The sequence below is a fragment of the Hoplias malabaricus genome, chromosome 6 (assembly GCF_029633855.1).
Source record: "Hoplias malabaricus isolate fHopMal1 chromosome 6, fHopMal1.hap1, whole genome shotgun sequence".
Lineage (NCBI taxonomy): Eukaryota > Metazoa > Chordata > Actinopteri > Characiformes > Erythrinidae > Hoplias > Hoplias malabaricus.
The window spans coordinates 12,400,932-12,418,731 of NC_089805.1; the positions used below are offsets into that span (position 1 = coordinate 12,400,932).

A 17,800-nucleotide genomic window follows, 5' to 3' on the forward strand; every position below is an offset into this window, starting at 1 on the left:
ATACCCCTGCCCATCCTTCATGCCCCTGCCCACTGGTGCCCAGTTTCAGTACCCTGGACAGGGCCATCGCCTCTGCCTGAAACGCCACACTGTGCAGAATTCAGAGACCACCCTCCATTTCTTTACGAACTTTCCAAATTATGTTCTAACTAATGTTTGTGAAAATGTTTCTGATAAAATGGCCAATGAGATTTTTTTCCAGTAAAGTGACCAGGGCAGCATATCAAATATAAATGGCTATTGATGGGGAGGGCAAAAGCAGAAGTTTCCATTAAAGTGGCCATTGGGGGAGGGCAAAATTAGGTGTTTCCAATGTAGTGGCCCTTGGGGGAGAACAAGTTAGGGGTTTACTTAGATAGATAGATAGATAGATAGATAGATAGATAGATAGATTGGTGACAGTTTATTGGAAACACCCACTTCATGTCCAGCGAACGCGATTAGCCAATGTTTCCAATAAAGTGGCCAGCGTGGGAAGGCACTAGGTGGGTGTTTCCGTTAAAGTGACCGGCGGCGTGTGCGTTTGCGCGAGCGCCCGTGCGTCACGTGACTGCAGCAGTCTCGCGCAGGCTCTATGTAAACACAGCGCTCCCTCCATCCGTGCGTGGGCTTTTGTTGTGTGTGTGTGTGTGTGCGTGGGCGCACGCGTGTGAAAGGTGTGTGTGTAAGCGTGAGTGTGTGTGTTGGGGGCGCGCGCCCGTGTGCCATGTCATGGATATCCTGTGGCAGTACCAGTTCAGGATCATTCTGCTCGGGGACTCCACCGTGGGCAAGTCATCGCTCCTGAAGCGCTTCACGGACGGAGTCTACAGCGACGTGGCCGACCCCACGGTCGGCGTGGACTTCTACGCCCGCGCCCTGGACATCGAGCCCGGCGTCAAGATCAAGCTGCAGCTCTGGGACACGGCCGGACAGGAGAGGTTCAGGTTCGTGTATTTGTGTGTGTGTGTGTGTGTGTGATTTAGATGAATCTGCACCTGCGGGGAGGATGCTCTGTCCAAAGCTGTGGCTTTAAGGCCTCTACCTCCCTTCATCACTTCACAAAACCTGACCGTATTAGTCCTAATATACTCCTAATACTCTCTCTAATACCTGGCTGTAACACAGCTAATACTTTCCTCAAGATACCTGATCAAAATCCTCCCAATACTGGCTTAGTACTGACCGTAATACTCCTAATACTCTTCCAATACTCCAAATACCTGACTACAATGCTGCTAATAATCTTCTTAAAATACCTGACTAAAATACTCTCTATATATTATCTGCTACTCCTTTAAAAATATGACCATTATATTCCCAATACTCACTCAGTACCCCTTCTAATGCCTGGCTGTAATGTTACTAACACAGTCCTCAAAATACCTGATCATGATACTCCTAATATACTCCTAGTACTCCATCTGATACCTGACTGTAACACTCCTCATACTCTTTTAGTACTCCATTTAATACCTGAACATAATACTCCTAATATACTCTTGGTACTCCATCTAATACCTGACTGTAATGCTCCTAATATACTCCTGGTACTCCATCTAGCGCCTGACCATAATACTCCTAATACTATCTTAGTACTCCATTTAACACATGACAGTAATACTCCTAATATACTCATAATACACCATCTAATACCTGCGCGTAATACTCCTAATATACTCCTAGTACACCATCTGATACCTGAACGTAATACTCCTAACATACTCCTAGTACTCCATCTAACACCCGACCGTAACACTCCTAATATTTGTCTTGCATCAACACTTCCTGGCCATAATTCTCAGGCCTCTCTCTATGTGTGTGTATGTGTGTTTGGGAGACTAATCTACACCTGTGGTGGTGATGCTTTTCCCAAATCGATGACTTTTTGGGCCTCTCCCTCACATCATCCCTTCAGAATACATGACTATAATTACCATAATACTCCTAATACTCACAGTGCTGTAGTGTTTGGGAGAGACTCGGCTCTGTGCTTGTGTGTGTTTGGGTATTTTCCACACCTGCAGAGGGGAAACATCCCCCAAATCTGTGCTTAGAGGTCTTTACCTTGCATCATCTCTTCAAAATATCTGTCCACATTATTCCCAATGCTCTTCTACCCTGTCTGGTCTTCCCATCACGAAAGATAACATCACCCTGCTGTTAAATCCCAGCCAAATCTGGCTCTGTTCATTCACAGATTCAGTCATGGCCTCCTTTTCCTTCTGCTCTGGTTGTATAACATTTGCACAGAAAAAGCTTAAAGGGGAATTCCACCCGTTTCTTAAAATTGCTGTAGAAATAAACATTTACGACGTAACGGCTTTGTTGTCAGCTGTGATGATGAGAACCAGACATCTGAGGAGATCAAAAGGAAGTTCTCCAATGTCATTCAGATGAAGTACACACAGAGAGTGTGGAGGTGTGCAGTGGTGTGTTGAAGAAAACAGTTGGACTCATTTCTCTCAGCGGTGGTGAATGGAACCAGGCATCTGCACGTCTCCAGCACACACCCAGCATTTTACTCCACCTCCATCAGCACCTCCACCCTTCTAAACAGATTCATATTGTGTTTGTGTGCAGTGCTGATTCTGAACCATTTACTGTAATAACCTACAGGGAGGAGCTGTTCGAGTAGGATGTCTGGTTCCATTCACCACCGCTGACGATTATTCTGACTCTGGAAGTTTCTGTAGAGTGGAGCATTTCACACAAAACCAAATGCAACTCAACTTCTATCACTTTGTTTACACCTCAGCCACTCGATAATGCAGATGTTTTTAGGAACTGGTGGAGATCCCCTTTAAAGGAGAATGCCAGCAAATATATATATATATATATATATATATATATATATATATAAAAGAGTTTGAAGACATCTTTACATTTATTTATCTTTATATACGTCTGTGTCTTTTGTCCCACGAAATACGCAATGACTTTTTACAACTTAACAACTGAAGTGTGCAGAAATTGAAACATTGGGTGGATTTTCCCTTTAATTCTGAGTGAATGAATGAAGTAAACAACCCCCCCCTCTTCTCCATTCATCTGTTCCTCCAGTCCCTTCCTTTCTGCATGTGATTCAGATCCAGCTGTGTGTGTTTTCAGAGGCTCACTCTGATCTTGGAATCAAAAGCGTCACGTGCCTCAGGGCCACGCAAAAAAATGAAGCCTGTCCTAAAGTATCCAGACAGCTCTTTGGCTACTTTAAGGTGAAGTGTGTATAATCTCAGTAGAAAAGCAATGACACATTAAATGAGAAGCTGTGGAGCAGCTGCACATGGGGGTGTAACACCCTCCAGCTTTGCTACACTGGAGAACTTACTTTGCTAATGTGTATGTGGCCGAATGCCATCAGTTCCTCTTCACAACAAATTTCCAGGGTCAGTATGTGACGGTCTGAAATAAATGTGTAACATCACAGTAATAACCTTCAGTAAACTACGCACACACAGGAGAATACATAGGACTGTCGTGATTTGTTTGTGGTCGATATATTTTCCCAGAAATTACTGCAATAATTGGAAATAATCATTTTAGGACTATTTCATGCCACTGATATAAAAAATAATATAATACAATAATAATGCAATTGCACTCCTTTTAAGAAGCAAATAACTTTCATTCATTCATTCATTGTCTGTAGCCCTTTTCCAGTTCAGGGTCACGGTGGGTCCGGAGTCTACCCGGAATCACTGGGTGCAATGCAGGAACACACCCTGGAGTGGGGGCCAGTCCTTCACAGAGCGACACACACTCATACATTCACTCACACACTCACACCTACGGACACTTTTGAGTCTCCAACCCACCTACCAACGTGTGTTTTTGGAGCATGGGAAACCGGAGCACCCTCACAGACAGTCACCCAGAGGAAACCCACGCAGACACAGGGAGAACATACCACACTCCTCACAGACAGTCACCAGGAGGAAACCCATACAGACACAGGGTGAACACACCACACTCCTCACAGACAGTCACCCGGAGCGGGACTCGAACCCACAACCTCCAGGAGCTGGAGCTGTGACTGAGACACTACCTGCTGCACCACTGTGACGTCCAAATAACTTTGAGCAAAATTGAATTATTTTATTTTCAGACATGGGAATTGGAAAATAAAAATTGTTTAAATATCCTACATGAATAAAACAAAGAAAATAAACCAAGTATAATCAGCTATAGTAGTTTAATCCAAGAAGAGAAATCTCATTTAAACAAATCATTTAAATGAATAAAAATGATAAAATCCAAAGTGCAAACTGAAGTTTAATTAAAACAAAAGCAGAATTACACGAAGTGTTAAAAGTATAAAAAGTAAACCAGTGGCAGGCAGAGTGGAAGTGGTTAGAGGCTAAGAGTGACACCTGTGAGCAGAGCAGCAGATCTCCTGATCTGACTTAACATCATGTGTTTTGCTAAGCGTTTCCCCGGTGTACAGAGGATAAGCCAGTCCCATGGTTAAAAACGTTGGTGGTGTATTAATGTGATGTCTGGAGTGCTGTAAGTCTGAGGCTGAATGAGTCGGGTTTGATGTCACCGTTCCTTAGGTGTTTGAGTGAAGTTAGGTTCATTTCAAAATAAAGGCCCAGAAGTTAATACGTTTTATTCACTTTATAAATTATCAGTCGATCAGAAGCCTTCAGGCACGATGTTAAAATCTGCAGCACTGTGTCAGAGATCTCACAGTCTGATTTTGCACAGAATGCAGTTCCTCTCGCTTTGCATCAAACACGGGGTGTGGTGAGGGTCTGAAAGTTTATGGCTGAGTTGTTAGTGAATATTTGGCCTCAACTGTAGATAGACACAAGTTTACTGTCACAGCACCAGTTTACCACAGGATCAGAAAATACATGCTGTGTGTGTGTGTATTAAAGGAGGCTTATGCAGAGTTTGCTAATAAAAAACTACATACATCCTGTTTTCAAAAAAGTTGTGACATTGAGCTAAATTTAAAATAAAAAGCTAGTATTTCAAACGTTGAAACTGGTAAATTTGATTTGAAATTGATTTTTTTGCAAAACATTTGTCCATTTTGAATTTGATGTCAGCAGCATTTCTCAAAAAATTTGGCAAAGGGAACAAAAGACTGGTAAAATTGTGTAATGCTATAAAAAGAAAAGAAAAAAGTTTAATTGGCAGCAGGTGAGTGACTCTCAAAAGTAAAGATGGAGAGAGGTTACTGCCCTGTAAAAGATTGTGTGGTCAAACAGTGAAATAATTCAAGAACAACATTTCTCAACATAAAAGATCTTGGGGATTCATCGACAGCACATAATGTCTTTAAAATATTCAGAAAATCTGGAGAAATCTCTAAATGCAAGGGACAATGTCCAAAACCAGTATCTAGCTGTGGCCTTCCAGCCCTCAGACTGTAGTGAATTAGACACAGACATGTTTCTGTAGTGAAATCACTGCATAGGTCAGGAACATTTTCCAAACCCACCATCTGTGAACACAGTCCATCACCACATCCACAAACACAAGCTAAACCTCACAAATGCAGAGAAGAACTCAAATATAAACAGTATCCAGAAACACTGCCGCCTTCTCTGGGCCCCAGCTCATTTCAGATGCACTGAGGGGGAGTGGAGAAGTGTCCTGTGTCTGACATCACAGTTTGAAATTCTGTTTGGAAATCATGGACAACCCTGTGAAGGACTGGCGCCCCCTTCAGGGTGTATTCCCACCTTGCGCCCAATTATTCCAGGTAGGCTCTGGACCCACCGTGACCCTGAACTGGATAAGGGTTACAGATAATGAATGAAAAATCATGTACAGTGTGTCGTCTGAGCTAAAGAGGATAGGGACAATGACTTGTTATAAACGCACAGTTCAAAAGTAATCGGGGGGACATTAGTGCACATGGCGTGCATTAATATCTGGCACCATTAATGCTGAAGGATATATACAAGGTTTGGAATGACACGCAGCCATCCAGACAACGTCTTTTTCAGGGAAGGCCTTGTTTAATTCTGTGAGACGAGGCCAGTCCACATTCTGCGTGGATTACAACAGCACGGCTCTTTAGTGAAAGAGTCTGGGAACTAAACTCGTCCAGACTCATCCCCCACTGAATACAACCGGGGCTTTATGGAACACAAACACTGTAACTGAGCCCTGAGCCATGAAGCAGCTGAAATCCTGTAACAAGCAAAAATCAGAAAACAGTTCACTTTCAGAACGACTGGTCTCCTCAGGTCCCAAACACTCACAGAGTGCTGTTACAGAGGAGCTGAGGAACACAGCGGGAAACAACACACTGTCACAAATATTTGTAATGTGTTGCTGGCATCAGATTCAGATAGGGCAAATATTTTTCAAAAAACAAAAACTTGAATTTCAACATGTAAAATCTTGTGTTTGTATTATTTTTAATTAAATACGCGGATACTTGCACATCATTACATTTTAACGATTACGATTACTCACTTGCACAACATTTTTTTGTTTACAGTAATCCCTCGCTATTTCATGGATCATCTTTCACGGATTTGCTACTTCGCTGGTTTTTTCAAGGGGGCTTATGGCCGCTATATCGCGGATATTGAGGGAAATTCTAGGAAAACCGTGAAAGATGTGTAAATTAAAAGTATTTTTTATTATTTAAATGTATGAGACTAGGCCTGTAGGTGACAAAATATATCATTTACAAGTATTTCTTATGTACAGTACATGTATTGTTCATGTCCACATGCGAGTGAAATTTACTTATGCTAAATCACAGCTTAGGAATTACTCTATTAAAGAAACTGGTAGGATATCACATGTAGTTCCAGCTGAAAAAGTAGAGTATAGAGTGACTGTTTAATGCAAAGTGTGGGTTGTTAACAGTACAGGGAGGGTTTTAAAAGTCATAAAATATATATCTTTCCTCTAATTCGCGAAAATTCGTTTTTGTGGGTGGTCTTGGAACGCATTCACCGCGAAAATCGAGGGATCACTTTTTTCAATTTTGGAAAGTGTCCCTACTTTTAAGGAAAAGGGCTTTGTACGTAAACCTACAAACTAAGCCCACAACTCATTTGTGAAAATGTGCAAACAACAGACACACCATGATCAGTGTTTTAGTGTCTCTGAGGTTTCACACAGATGCTTTTGACCGATTTCACACCAAGCACATTTTTTCTCACATAAGGCTCCTCTCGCTTTGCATCAGAACTTTTGGGAACATAAACAACTTGTGAAAACTAGCTGTGGTCACCTTATACCCTGAGCGACCTCAGCTACGTGAAGCTTCAGCAGTTAAGGACAATGTCTTTCTCTATCAAAAATTAGCAAATGCAAGGCCCTGGAGCAGCTGCACATGAGCCTAAGATCACCACGCTCAACCATGCTTCAGGTTGCAGTGAACACACACACAGCTGGAGAAGTTGCTGTCTCAGTTTGCAACATCTTCTGCTGCAAAGAGAACACACCACACTCCTCACAGACAGTCACCCGGAGGAAACCCATGCGGACACAGAGAGTACACATCACACTCCTCACAGACAGTCACCCAGAGGAAACCCACACAGACACAGGGAGAACACACCAAATTGAATGAATGAATTTAATGGACTAAAAAAACTAAAGCTAACAATAATGAAATTAAAATGACACATTTCTGTCAAGTTGCTCTGTGGTGGTAAAAGTATTGATTGCACCTTTAACCATTTTCCAAACCGTCTGTCTGTAAATTTAATCCTGAATTTGTTCTGATTCCAGGTCCATCACCACGTCCTATTACCGTAACTCTGTGGGTGGGCTGTTGGTGTTCGATCTGACCAATCGGAAGACGTTCGAGCATGTTCGGGAGTGGCACCGCGAGGTGAGTGAGCACATCCTGCCACATCACATGATCTTCATCCTGGTGGGACACAAGAGCGACCTGAAGAGTGAGCGCCGCGTCTCACGGGAGGAGGCGCAGCTGCTGGCGGCCGAGCTGGGGATCCGCTACGTGGAGACGTCGGCCAAGTGCAACAGCAACGTGGAGCGAGCCTTCGAGCTGCTCACGCGAGACATCTATGAGCTCATGAAGATGGGCGAGATCTCCACGAGAGACGGCTGGGACGGGGTGAAGAGCGGCCTCACCGCCAAAGTCCTGTACCCCGCAGAGGAGGAAGCAGAGAGGGAGAAGAGCTGCAACTGCTGACTCCACACTTACATCCTTTCATCTCTTTTATCTCTGTGTCCGTGTGTCTTTTACACTGGTTTACACTTCGGCCCAAGACTGGTTCTCATCCTCAGCCCTTGCGGCTTCTTTCATGTGCAAAGGTTCAAGGTGAAGTCCAAGGGAAGCTGGAAAATTTTAAGCTCCTATCACTCGTGTGTGTGTGTTTATTGGTGCATTTCCATTGCATGGTATCTACTGTACTCAGCTCTGTGCTCTTGGTTTCCCACTCCCACAGCTCTCCCCTGAAATGTATCAGTGTCGTCTCTAACCCCGTCTCTAAGGGGAACAGTGGGCTTTGGAAACCACAACAACAGCGGCGGTAATGTTAAGCGGTGTTTACTCATGGTGTATTGGCGTGTAGTTGTTGTTGTTGTTGTTTGGGACTGAACACAGCTCCGTCATCAGTTCAGACAGATCAATAGAGTTTGTCTCTTCCTTGTTGCAGCATCCAGCTCTCGCTGGATTCTTTCGCCGGCCACTGATCCAAGGAGCGTTTGAACCTCTTCAAAAGACCACGGCATAATTTTACGAGCTGCCGTCGTGAGTCGGATAAAAACAAACGTGATCTCTGCTGCAGCTGGAGATTTTACAAATGAAGAGTTGGTGCTGGACGTCTGCGTTGCGTGGCGTAGAGTGACGACTCTCTCTGGACAATCAGCGCTCTGCAAGGTTTACACACCACGGTTTAGTCCCTACTCGGCTCGCTCTGAACCACGAGAGAACAGCCACTAAACAAGAACCCATTTCCAGAACCAGGTCCTGATTCACCTGGTGGAGGAGGAGAAGAGTTGAGTCAAGTAAGGACCCTGCAGTGGAAAAGCACCCTATGTATCTGTTTGTGTGGTCTTGTCCCATGCCCTAAGACCCTCTTTGAGGATGCAAGAAATGGTACAATGATTTGTGTGTGGTTAATTTTGTGTCAATCCTTCATCCTTTTTCTCTCACTTTTTTATGCTTTGGTCCTGTCCCAGTTTTCACCCCAAGCCCTAGGATCGCTCTTTGAAGTGCACACTTTGAAGTGTCCAATGCACTGGAAGCTTGAAAACTGGGACACGCAGGACACGCCCGTCTCGCGCCTACTGTATCTGTTTAAGTTAATGTTGTTAAGGCAAGATAATCACACGTTTCTTCATCTGAAGTTTCTGAGCTGTTTCAGGGCTGTTTTATTGTGTGAACATTGATGATCGTGAGTAACATTCTTCACTATAGTGTGGTCAGATGTGCACTTGTGAGTAGGGCACATTAGGTGCTCAACAGGGGGCGCTGTTGGGGAGGATTAAGGACCAGTGTCATCATCACAAACCTATTTCTGTGTTTATTGATCTCTTGATTATGAACGAGACTTTTCTGTAACACCGACCTCTCAGTGAAGTCCACTTTTGTTTATTTTGTCTCACAAACCTACTTTTAAACTAAATGAAACAAGAAACAGAAAAGAAACCAGCTGCAGCTCTCAGAAAATGATACTAAACTCTCACTGAAACAAACTCTGCGTCTGTAATTATAGATTATATATTAATCTTTACTCCACTGTGCTATAGATTTAAAGGTACAATAGGACAGTTACCCATGGGAAAAGTAAATAAAGAGTAAACAACTGGCCTTTAAAGGTGCAGTCAGTCATTTTAGCATCCTAAAAATGTGCAAACAATGTTTATCGAAATTTTATTTACTTATTTATTTTATAATTATTATCAGCTCATATGCTGTGATTGCATTTATTTATGTTTATGTTTTTTATTATTTGTGGACTTTTATTTTGCCGTTGTTGTTGTTACATTGCACCTGTACCTGCTTCCACTTCACACATTCTTTAGCAAAATGAATTGAGAGATTCTGAACATATCACACTCTTTAAAACCCAGTTCTGACCCAGAACCCAGAGCTGCGTTCATTTATTAAACTCTTCAGAACTCACGTTTTCCCACAGGGACTCTTATTATCTCATCTGGAGTCGAGACATTCTGCTGTATTTCTCTGTGCTTGAACTAAACTTTCTAAACTAAAATTTCAGGTTAATTTTTGCCAAAACACAGTAAAACTGTATGTAATATTTTAGCTGGAGTACTGCATGTGTTTCTTGTAAAGACTGATTCTCTCTGCTGTACAACACTGAGGCTTTGAGGATTCTGCTTTGTTCCACTTTCCCCTCTCCAGATGTTCCTTTCCTGCTTCGGAACTGATCCAGAAACAGTAAATATCACCACGAGTCAGTTCATGGTTAAAGGAGAAGTTCACCTCAGTCAAGTTAGAACTGCTGTAAACTTGTATGTTGTGATTTATTGGCCCCTCAGGAGGCACTGTTTTAGATATTGATATTTCAGCCACTAGAGTGCGCTGTATGGGTTACAGCGGCTCATTTTGTGATAGCACCAGAGGTACATTGTTGTGGGTTCCCCCTGACACAGCGGCTGAAGAAATTATTATGATTAAAAGCAGGGCAAATGCAGATGAAACAGGAACATAACGAGGACAGTGATATGAAGACTATCCGAGGTGTATGGCATCACATTAATGTCAAAGGTAGAGGGCACTAAAACACGAGGTGGAAAATATAAACCTGCAATTTTTAACAATTTCTAACACTAAATATTTTCGAATGGAGTTTACCCTCTCAATATTAAAGCACTTCGCACTGAGCTCTTTCCCCTCGGGCTCCTATTGCACTGGAGAGGATTTGTATAGGACGGTATAAGCCCCGCCCACGACAGGCCCAGAGCCACAGAGTCGGTCATAAACAGGGTCATAATCCACTTTTTACAGAGTTTGCAGATCATAGTGATATGGAAGGATACCTGGAAAGAACGTGTGAGAGAACTTAGATTGAGTTGACACATGAGAGAATCGATTCATTCGGAAGTTGATTCCTATTCACTAGATTCTCTGAAAATAATTCTCCTATTTTCCATTTTCAAAGCCACACTCATTTGTTTGTTTTTCGGTAGAAGGTTTCTCCCAGTGTATGAGGCTCAGTCACAGAACCAGGAGACATCAGCCAATAGCATTCACTGAAAGAAACACCCCACCTCCAAACTGTCAAACCCCGCCCATTTCAAAACGAGCAGAAAAAGCTCAAAGGAAAAAAGCTTTGAGAGCTTTGAAAGTTATGATCAGTGCGAGCACATTTCCTATATTTTCCATCTGGTGTTTTAGCACCCTCTACTGTTGACATTGATGCGACGCCATAAAAGTGCCGTTAAATCACCCTTTACCAGTCCAGAAAGGCGCAGATCTGAAAAAAAGGTGAACCCCTGGTTTAATGTTATTGCAAAAATTATATATTGGTGCGTCTATGTTTTCTACTGCGCTTTATCAATAGAGCCACTACACCACGGACGTCCTGTGGTCATTCTTTAACAAACGTAATGCATATAAGGACTTTCAGGGTTAAGCTGCATTTCTATATGATATAACCTTCTTATATGATGCTCATCTCCTGATGTCGGTGTGTTATCCACTACAGATAGATGTACAAATTCAGTGGCCACCGTCGCAGCAAACAACATGTGTTTTTGTGCTTTTTTAAAATTAATTTTATCAAAGTAAAATATGTGAAATATACTAATCCTCAGCAGGAAATCTCATTTATGGCACTTACACTAACAGAAACCATTCAAAGCTGCTACTGAACCGGTGCCATTGACTGACCGCTCATCTTCTCTGTTTCTGTGTGCAACTGATACAGGGTTTTCTTTTGTACAAGTGTTTTATAAACGCTGTAAACTATCTGCTGTTTGGTGCATGCTGCTTCAAAACAACTCCCGAGCTCGCAAAGAGCTGTGTCCGACTCAGAGCCACAGAAATCAGGACAAGCCGCACTAATCCTAACAACTGGGGCCAAACAGATGCTGGGGAGTGATCTTAAATATGAGAACTTAAGCATATTCTTGTAGTTATTAATAGCAATCGTATTTAGAAAGTGTAAACAGTAGCTTAGAAGTATATCAGCCACTAGTTACAGACACGAAGAGGAGTGAGCTCCTCTTTCACTGCAGTAACACTCTACGCTTCTGGGGGGGTTTATACTATGTGTCAGAACGTTGCTGTGAGGATTTGATGGCATTCAGCTGTGTTGACATTATTAAGGTCAGGTACTGATGATGGTTCCCGCCTCCACTGCTGCACAGCTCAATCCTGGGAGGCTTTATGTCGTAGACTGTCGTTTATACCCCTCTGGGAGACTCTTAACTTTGGGTGACATTAACCCCATGTGGGTGTCTGTGGAGATTATACAAAGCTGTGTCAGCAATGGGTGCCTTTAAAAGTAGCTGAGTTCACTCCTCAGAAAGGCCTGTCTGTTCACTTCTGGACGTTTCCACACACAGCTGCTATACTCAGTAGTGCCCCCTGTGGTCACTTCAAAATAGCAGCCGTGACCTACTTTCTTTACATTGGCTTCATAACAGATGAGCTTTAATCGTTTTTTCCGTGGTTTAGAGACAAACAAATTCAGTCTGAGGGAACGATTTGTAAATTTTGAAAATGTTTCATTTTTTTCTTTCTCTTAATCAGTCCCTGACTTACAATTTACTTATTACTATTACTAATTACTTTTTTTTACAATGTATTATTATTTTTTAAATTATTATTATATTTATTTGTTTATATATTTTTCGTTTTTTATTTATTTATGTTTATATTTAATTACATTATAATCACAGCCATTTTCGAATAATTTAAACCCCACAGTTTACCAATTATTTTCCTGTTGTTTTAAAAATAACTTTAAACACAATTTAAATCAAAATGCTATTAATTTGTGGGCACATTTGAATCTTTGAAATATTTGAATCATGAACGTGACATACATTTAAATCAAAAACGAGATGGTGGATGAGTTGTAAATAATGTGAAGGGGTTAGGAAGCTCAAATAAAAAAAACTAAAAATTATTTTTAAAAAGTATGCAGAAATATACACATCAGCCATAACATTAAAAAACACCTATTTCTACACTCATCATCTCAGCACTTTGTAGCCCTACAGTTACAGACTGTTGTCAGCCTCTTCTTCGGCTGCTGTGTCTGATCCACTCACACCACCACCTCATCAGTGTCACTGCAGCACTGAGAATAATCCACCACCACACCACACCTTCTCTGTGGGGGTCCTGAGTGCTGTGGAACAGAGGGAAAGGGGGCTAACAAAGTGTTCAGAACTACACAGTGCTCCTGGGCAGTCGTTGGAGCTGAGAGAATGGATGAGGAGGTGGCTGATCTGTATATATATATATATTTTCTTATCCTAAGGCTGGTGGATATTGTGACTGTGTGATTTCTGTAAAGCAGCTGAGCTCTGACCCCAGTGCAGACAGTCATGGATTGTTGTGTAAAATACCTGTACATAGTGTATGTTGCAGACGTTAGATGTTACTGCTGAATCAATCACACGCATCCAGCTCTCAGACTTTGAAGCTTGTCATATATTTGCTCTGTGATTTGATTTGTGGCGTGAAATAAAAGATTTATGTTGAAATAAACACCGTCTCTGTGGGCCCAGCGTTGGTCATTCTGACCTGGGTGTTTCTTTCGTAGAGTAAGTCCTCACATCAGAATATAGACACTGCTGCTTTTTAAGATCTAGATTATTTATTTTTAAGATTGAATACCACAAACACTCAATTTATGTGATAGCATTTAATACAGAAATACTCCTAAGATAAATAAACCAATACTGATCACAGAGGGAAAGTATGTAACATATATATCGATAAAATATTTAACATTAATATATCCTATATATGAGTATATAAAATATTAAATTAAATGAATATTTAATATAAAGTAACTGTCTGATCTGGGATCAGTGTTCTGAGGTATTAGCTCTGACCAAAACATTAAGAACATCCCAAAGTGGACCTTGTCAACGTTGGAACAAAGCTGGAGACTTTCTCCTCGTCTGGTCCGGACCCTGTCTCACGGCAAGGAGAAGGAGAGGAAGATGAACGCCATGAAGATTAAAGTGGAGCTGTGTTTATTCACACGGTGGAAATGTGCTCTACACTGTTTACTAAAGCTAAAGTTTTTAATAAGAAATCTGGCTCCCCCTCGTGGCGCTGCATGAATCACCTAGACATTGTTAAAGAAGGACTTTTATTTTATTTGTTTATATCGGCTGTTTTGATTTTTAAAAATTATTTAAAATATGAGACTACTTAAAAACAATAAATATGAAAAATAATATATACATAAAAATAATAAATTAAATCTATTAAAATAAAATAAAATCAAATAAATTAAAACTATTTTTATTAGCATGAGTTTATTAGTTTTGATATCACCTAATTTACACATAATAATTTTAATTAATTATAATAAACATAAAAAGGTAGTCGTAGTTTACTCCCCACTCACCTTTTCACACTAAACCTGAAAATCATCTTCTTGTTAATATTTAGTACATTTTAAAACAGTGCATTGATGAATGTAAACAAGTTAATGTGTATAAATACTGTACTTTTATACATTGTCTATTTAATCCTAACCTGCACTTAATAGTTTATCGCTCAGATCACTCTATAAATGTGATAAACCTGACTTACTGATTTAAATCGATCTAAAGGCTGATTGTTTAAAAAAGTAAACCTAAAGGGGCATTGGCAGATATTAATTTAAAGTATATCTCAATAAATGTGTGATAATAAGTTATTATTATTAATTATATTATAGTAACAATATTAGTTTAACGCACTGTGCAGTGTTTCTGAATGGACGGAGTTTTCTGAGGAAAGATGGCCTCCTATTGGTTGAGGCTCCTCGCCTCCCGTGATGCATTGCGTGAGACAAACGCCGTTGTTTACTCTTTTTAAAGTAATTCCTCTTCAATAACAAACTTGTTTACAAATATAAACACCCAGTATCACTGTTTATTGTAAATACTGTGATGTGTAATGTATATAACTGCTGGAAGAATTGCAAACTTATCGAGATCCCGTCTCTGAGAAGCACGTTAAACTCAGACTCCTTCCATGTGAATCATGAGTCAGATTAAAAAGGGCATCTGTCGTGACTGACACAGTGGGAGCAGGTAATTCCTGTTTCTGCTGCGGAATCGCTATCAAGAGATTTCGGATGCACAATTTTTATAATCAGGGGCTGCTGATGATCACTAATCTCGGCGCCCCACAATTTTCAAAGTTTAACAACAGAACTGTCTAATGTTCTACTGAATAAATTTGATCTTTTTTGCCGATAGTGAGCAAATTTCCCAATGTATTCATGAAGACAAGATTAGTTTATTGCAAGGCTTTTATCTGCTCTCACAGATTATTCCTGTCTGGAACAAAGTATGAAAAACAGTGCTCTCTCTATCACTGAATCATTTCTCATCTAAGAGCAATGCTAAATAACAGTAAGCAGCTGCACATCATTTACACGTTGGTTGTTCATGCTGTATATAAACAGCATAAATTAGATGTATATATTTGATTGTCTTCATATTTAAAGCAGACATTACATAGACACGGTTTTATATTTCTAGCTCAAAACTAGTATTGTTTTGACATTTTTTTTCCAAAATAAATCATATCCACTTAGACATATAAACACGAAACCTGGACGTGGTTCAAGCAGTGATCTGTCCTGGAAATATGGAATATATAAAATAAACGGAGGACTGATGTTTATTGACTTATATTTTTATTTAGGAAATCAAATATGCCATTAGAAGGCCAGTGGGTGTATTCCACAAAATCACAAAGCAGGTTTTCTAAATGTATCCAGATAAATTCAGCCCAAAGTCAAGCGATAAAAAAACACTTAATGAATGAGTTACAGCTTATAATCGAGGTCTATACAATACGTCAACAGGATATATTTAGATCCACCTTAAAAGCTGCATTCTGGCGCCTATATTTAAGGTGGACCGGAAAGTTCGAACAAGAAACGGATGTGCATGAGGATTATATTCTTGATATGCAATTTTAAATGTGTTTTATCTGTTTGCAGCGTGTTAGTATACTGTCCCAACGCATTAAACCCAGATAAAGACATTTAAACAATGAAAACGCCCCATTTCAGTAAAATTGCTGCTGAATGCCAAACAACATAAGAACACAGGGAGCCACCAGGAAGTCTAGCACAAACTGCGCATGTTCGCAAGGCTTTCAGAAAGTGTACGACGTCGTTGTAAAACGGTAAGGCGCCCGAATTTCGCTCTTTAAGGTTTAATAAAGGGTAAATAAAGCAGAAAGGGCTGAAAGTAGTTTGTTGTGAACCGGGACCTGCGGCTAAATGGCGACGCAGCGTCGGCGTAGCGTTGGCCGTTCGTTTACGTGCCGCCGTACAGGAGACGTCATTTTGAGGGGGAGTGAGGCGTTGAAAAGCGGCACTTCGCACATAAAGCACTTATTTACGGAACTCAAGGGAACCACACACAATAAACGAACCCGTTCTAGCCGCGGAGAACCCCACCGCTAACGAAAACCCCATCCCGAAAGCGCCAAACACTTTATTTTCCGTCTTTGCGGTTTGGGTTTAGCGCGCCATTGGCCTTTAACATAGGCAAACAAGCTTGAGCTATAGCGGAGTTAAAGGGAAATCCACCAATTTCCAAAAAGTTCTCAGCAATTACTCACTTTAAATCTAAACCAAAGCCCTCACGGAGATCTTTTGATTAACCTCTCGTTTTAGAGAAACTTAAAGAGTCAGGATTAGTCACAATGGCTGTGATAGGAACCAGACGTCTGCTCCTTTGAAAATCTGCCTCATTTGTTCAGTTTTGCCATCAATAACATTACAAATGCAATAGAAAGTCAGAATACACATTTGGGCTCATTTTCCATTTTTGATAGAACATACATGAACATGTTCTGTTTTGTGTAGGCTGTAAAATCTTACATAGTTTGTTCAAATTTTTTTTCCTTGGGTGGTATTTTTGTGTTATTGTAGTTCACCTACCTAACTACTAGAGGTGTGGTATCCAGCATCCCAGCTGATGCCTTAGGGCACATTTTTCTCAGACATACAGGGCTCTTGGGCTGATGTGGTTGTTAAATTAAATATATTTATATCCTGCTTGTTTGTATTAGTTAGAAAATGATATAAAAGCCATATGTTCCACCTTTAAACAGATATGTAGATGTTGTGAGCCCTTGTTTCTGACACCAAGTAAAAAAATATAAGAAAATGTAAATATATGTACCCAACTTCACATTAAAAATAATTTCTTTCAGCAGAGAGGTCTCTGTAACGACCAAACACAGGGTTATGTGATTATTTATGTTCCTAATGTATAGAAAGGTATAAACCTGACAGATATATACAGTACATCTATTGGTTTTCCTTTTTACTTGTAAGAAGCCAACAATCACAAAAATGTGTTGCTTTCCACCTACAGTTGATGCTGTGACATAGTTTGAGCTGTGGAACTCTGGGATATGTAGTTTTAGTGATATTCTCATGTCGGCAGTAAAAGAAGTCTTTAAAGAGTTTCTGCAGCTGAGGAACTGAGATACAATCTTTTTTTAATTTCTTAATTTATTTTTTCTTTATTCTTTCTCTTATTGTTTTTCCTTTCTTTCATTCTGTGATATAATGGTATAATCTGTCTCCCAGTGATCTAATGTTAATTCTGTCATTGTAAAAACAGAATTAGTTGTTTGTTAAAGACAGATTTTGTCAGTGTTTTATTGCTGTTTCCCAGCGGTGTGAACTCTGAGCGGTGG

At 40.6% G+C, this 17,800-nt stretch overlaps 1 protein-coding gene and 1 non-coding gene across 2 annotated transcripts; both read left to right on the forward strand.

Annotated features, from left to right (window-relative positions):
* The first annotated feature begins 600 nt into the window (after window positions 1–600).
* Window positions 601–13,592, forward strand: rab42a (RAB42, member RAS oncogene family a). Its single transcript, XM_066675845.1, has 2 exons — window positions 601–926; window positions 7,690–13,592. Exons 1-2 carry the CDS (start codon window positions 712–714, stop codon window positions 8,114–8,116), a joined length of 642 nt encoding a protein of 213 aa, XP_066531942.1. The 5' UTR covers window positions 601–711; the 3' UTR covers window positions 8,117–13,592.
* Window positions 13,593–15,124: 1,532 nt separating this feature from the next.
* Window positions 15,125–15,260, forward strand: LOC136700568 (U11 spliceosomal RNA). The gene has a single exon (XR_010803783.1). It is a non-coding gene; the product is annotated as a U11 spliceosomal RNA (small nuclear RNA).
* Window positions 15,261–17,800: the final 2,540 nt, after the last annotated feature.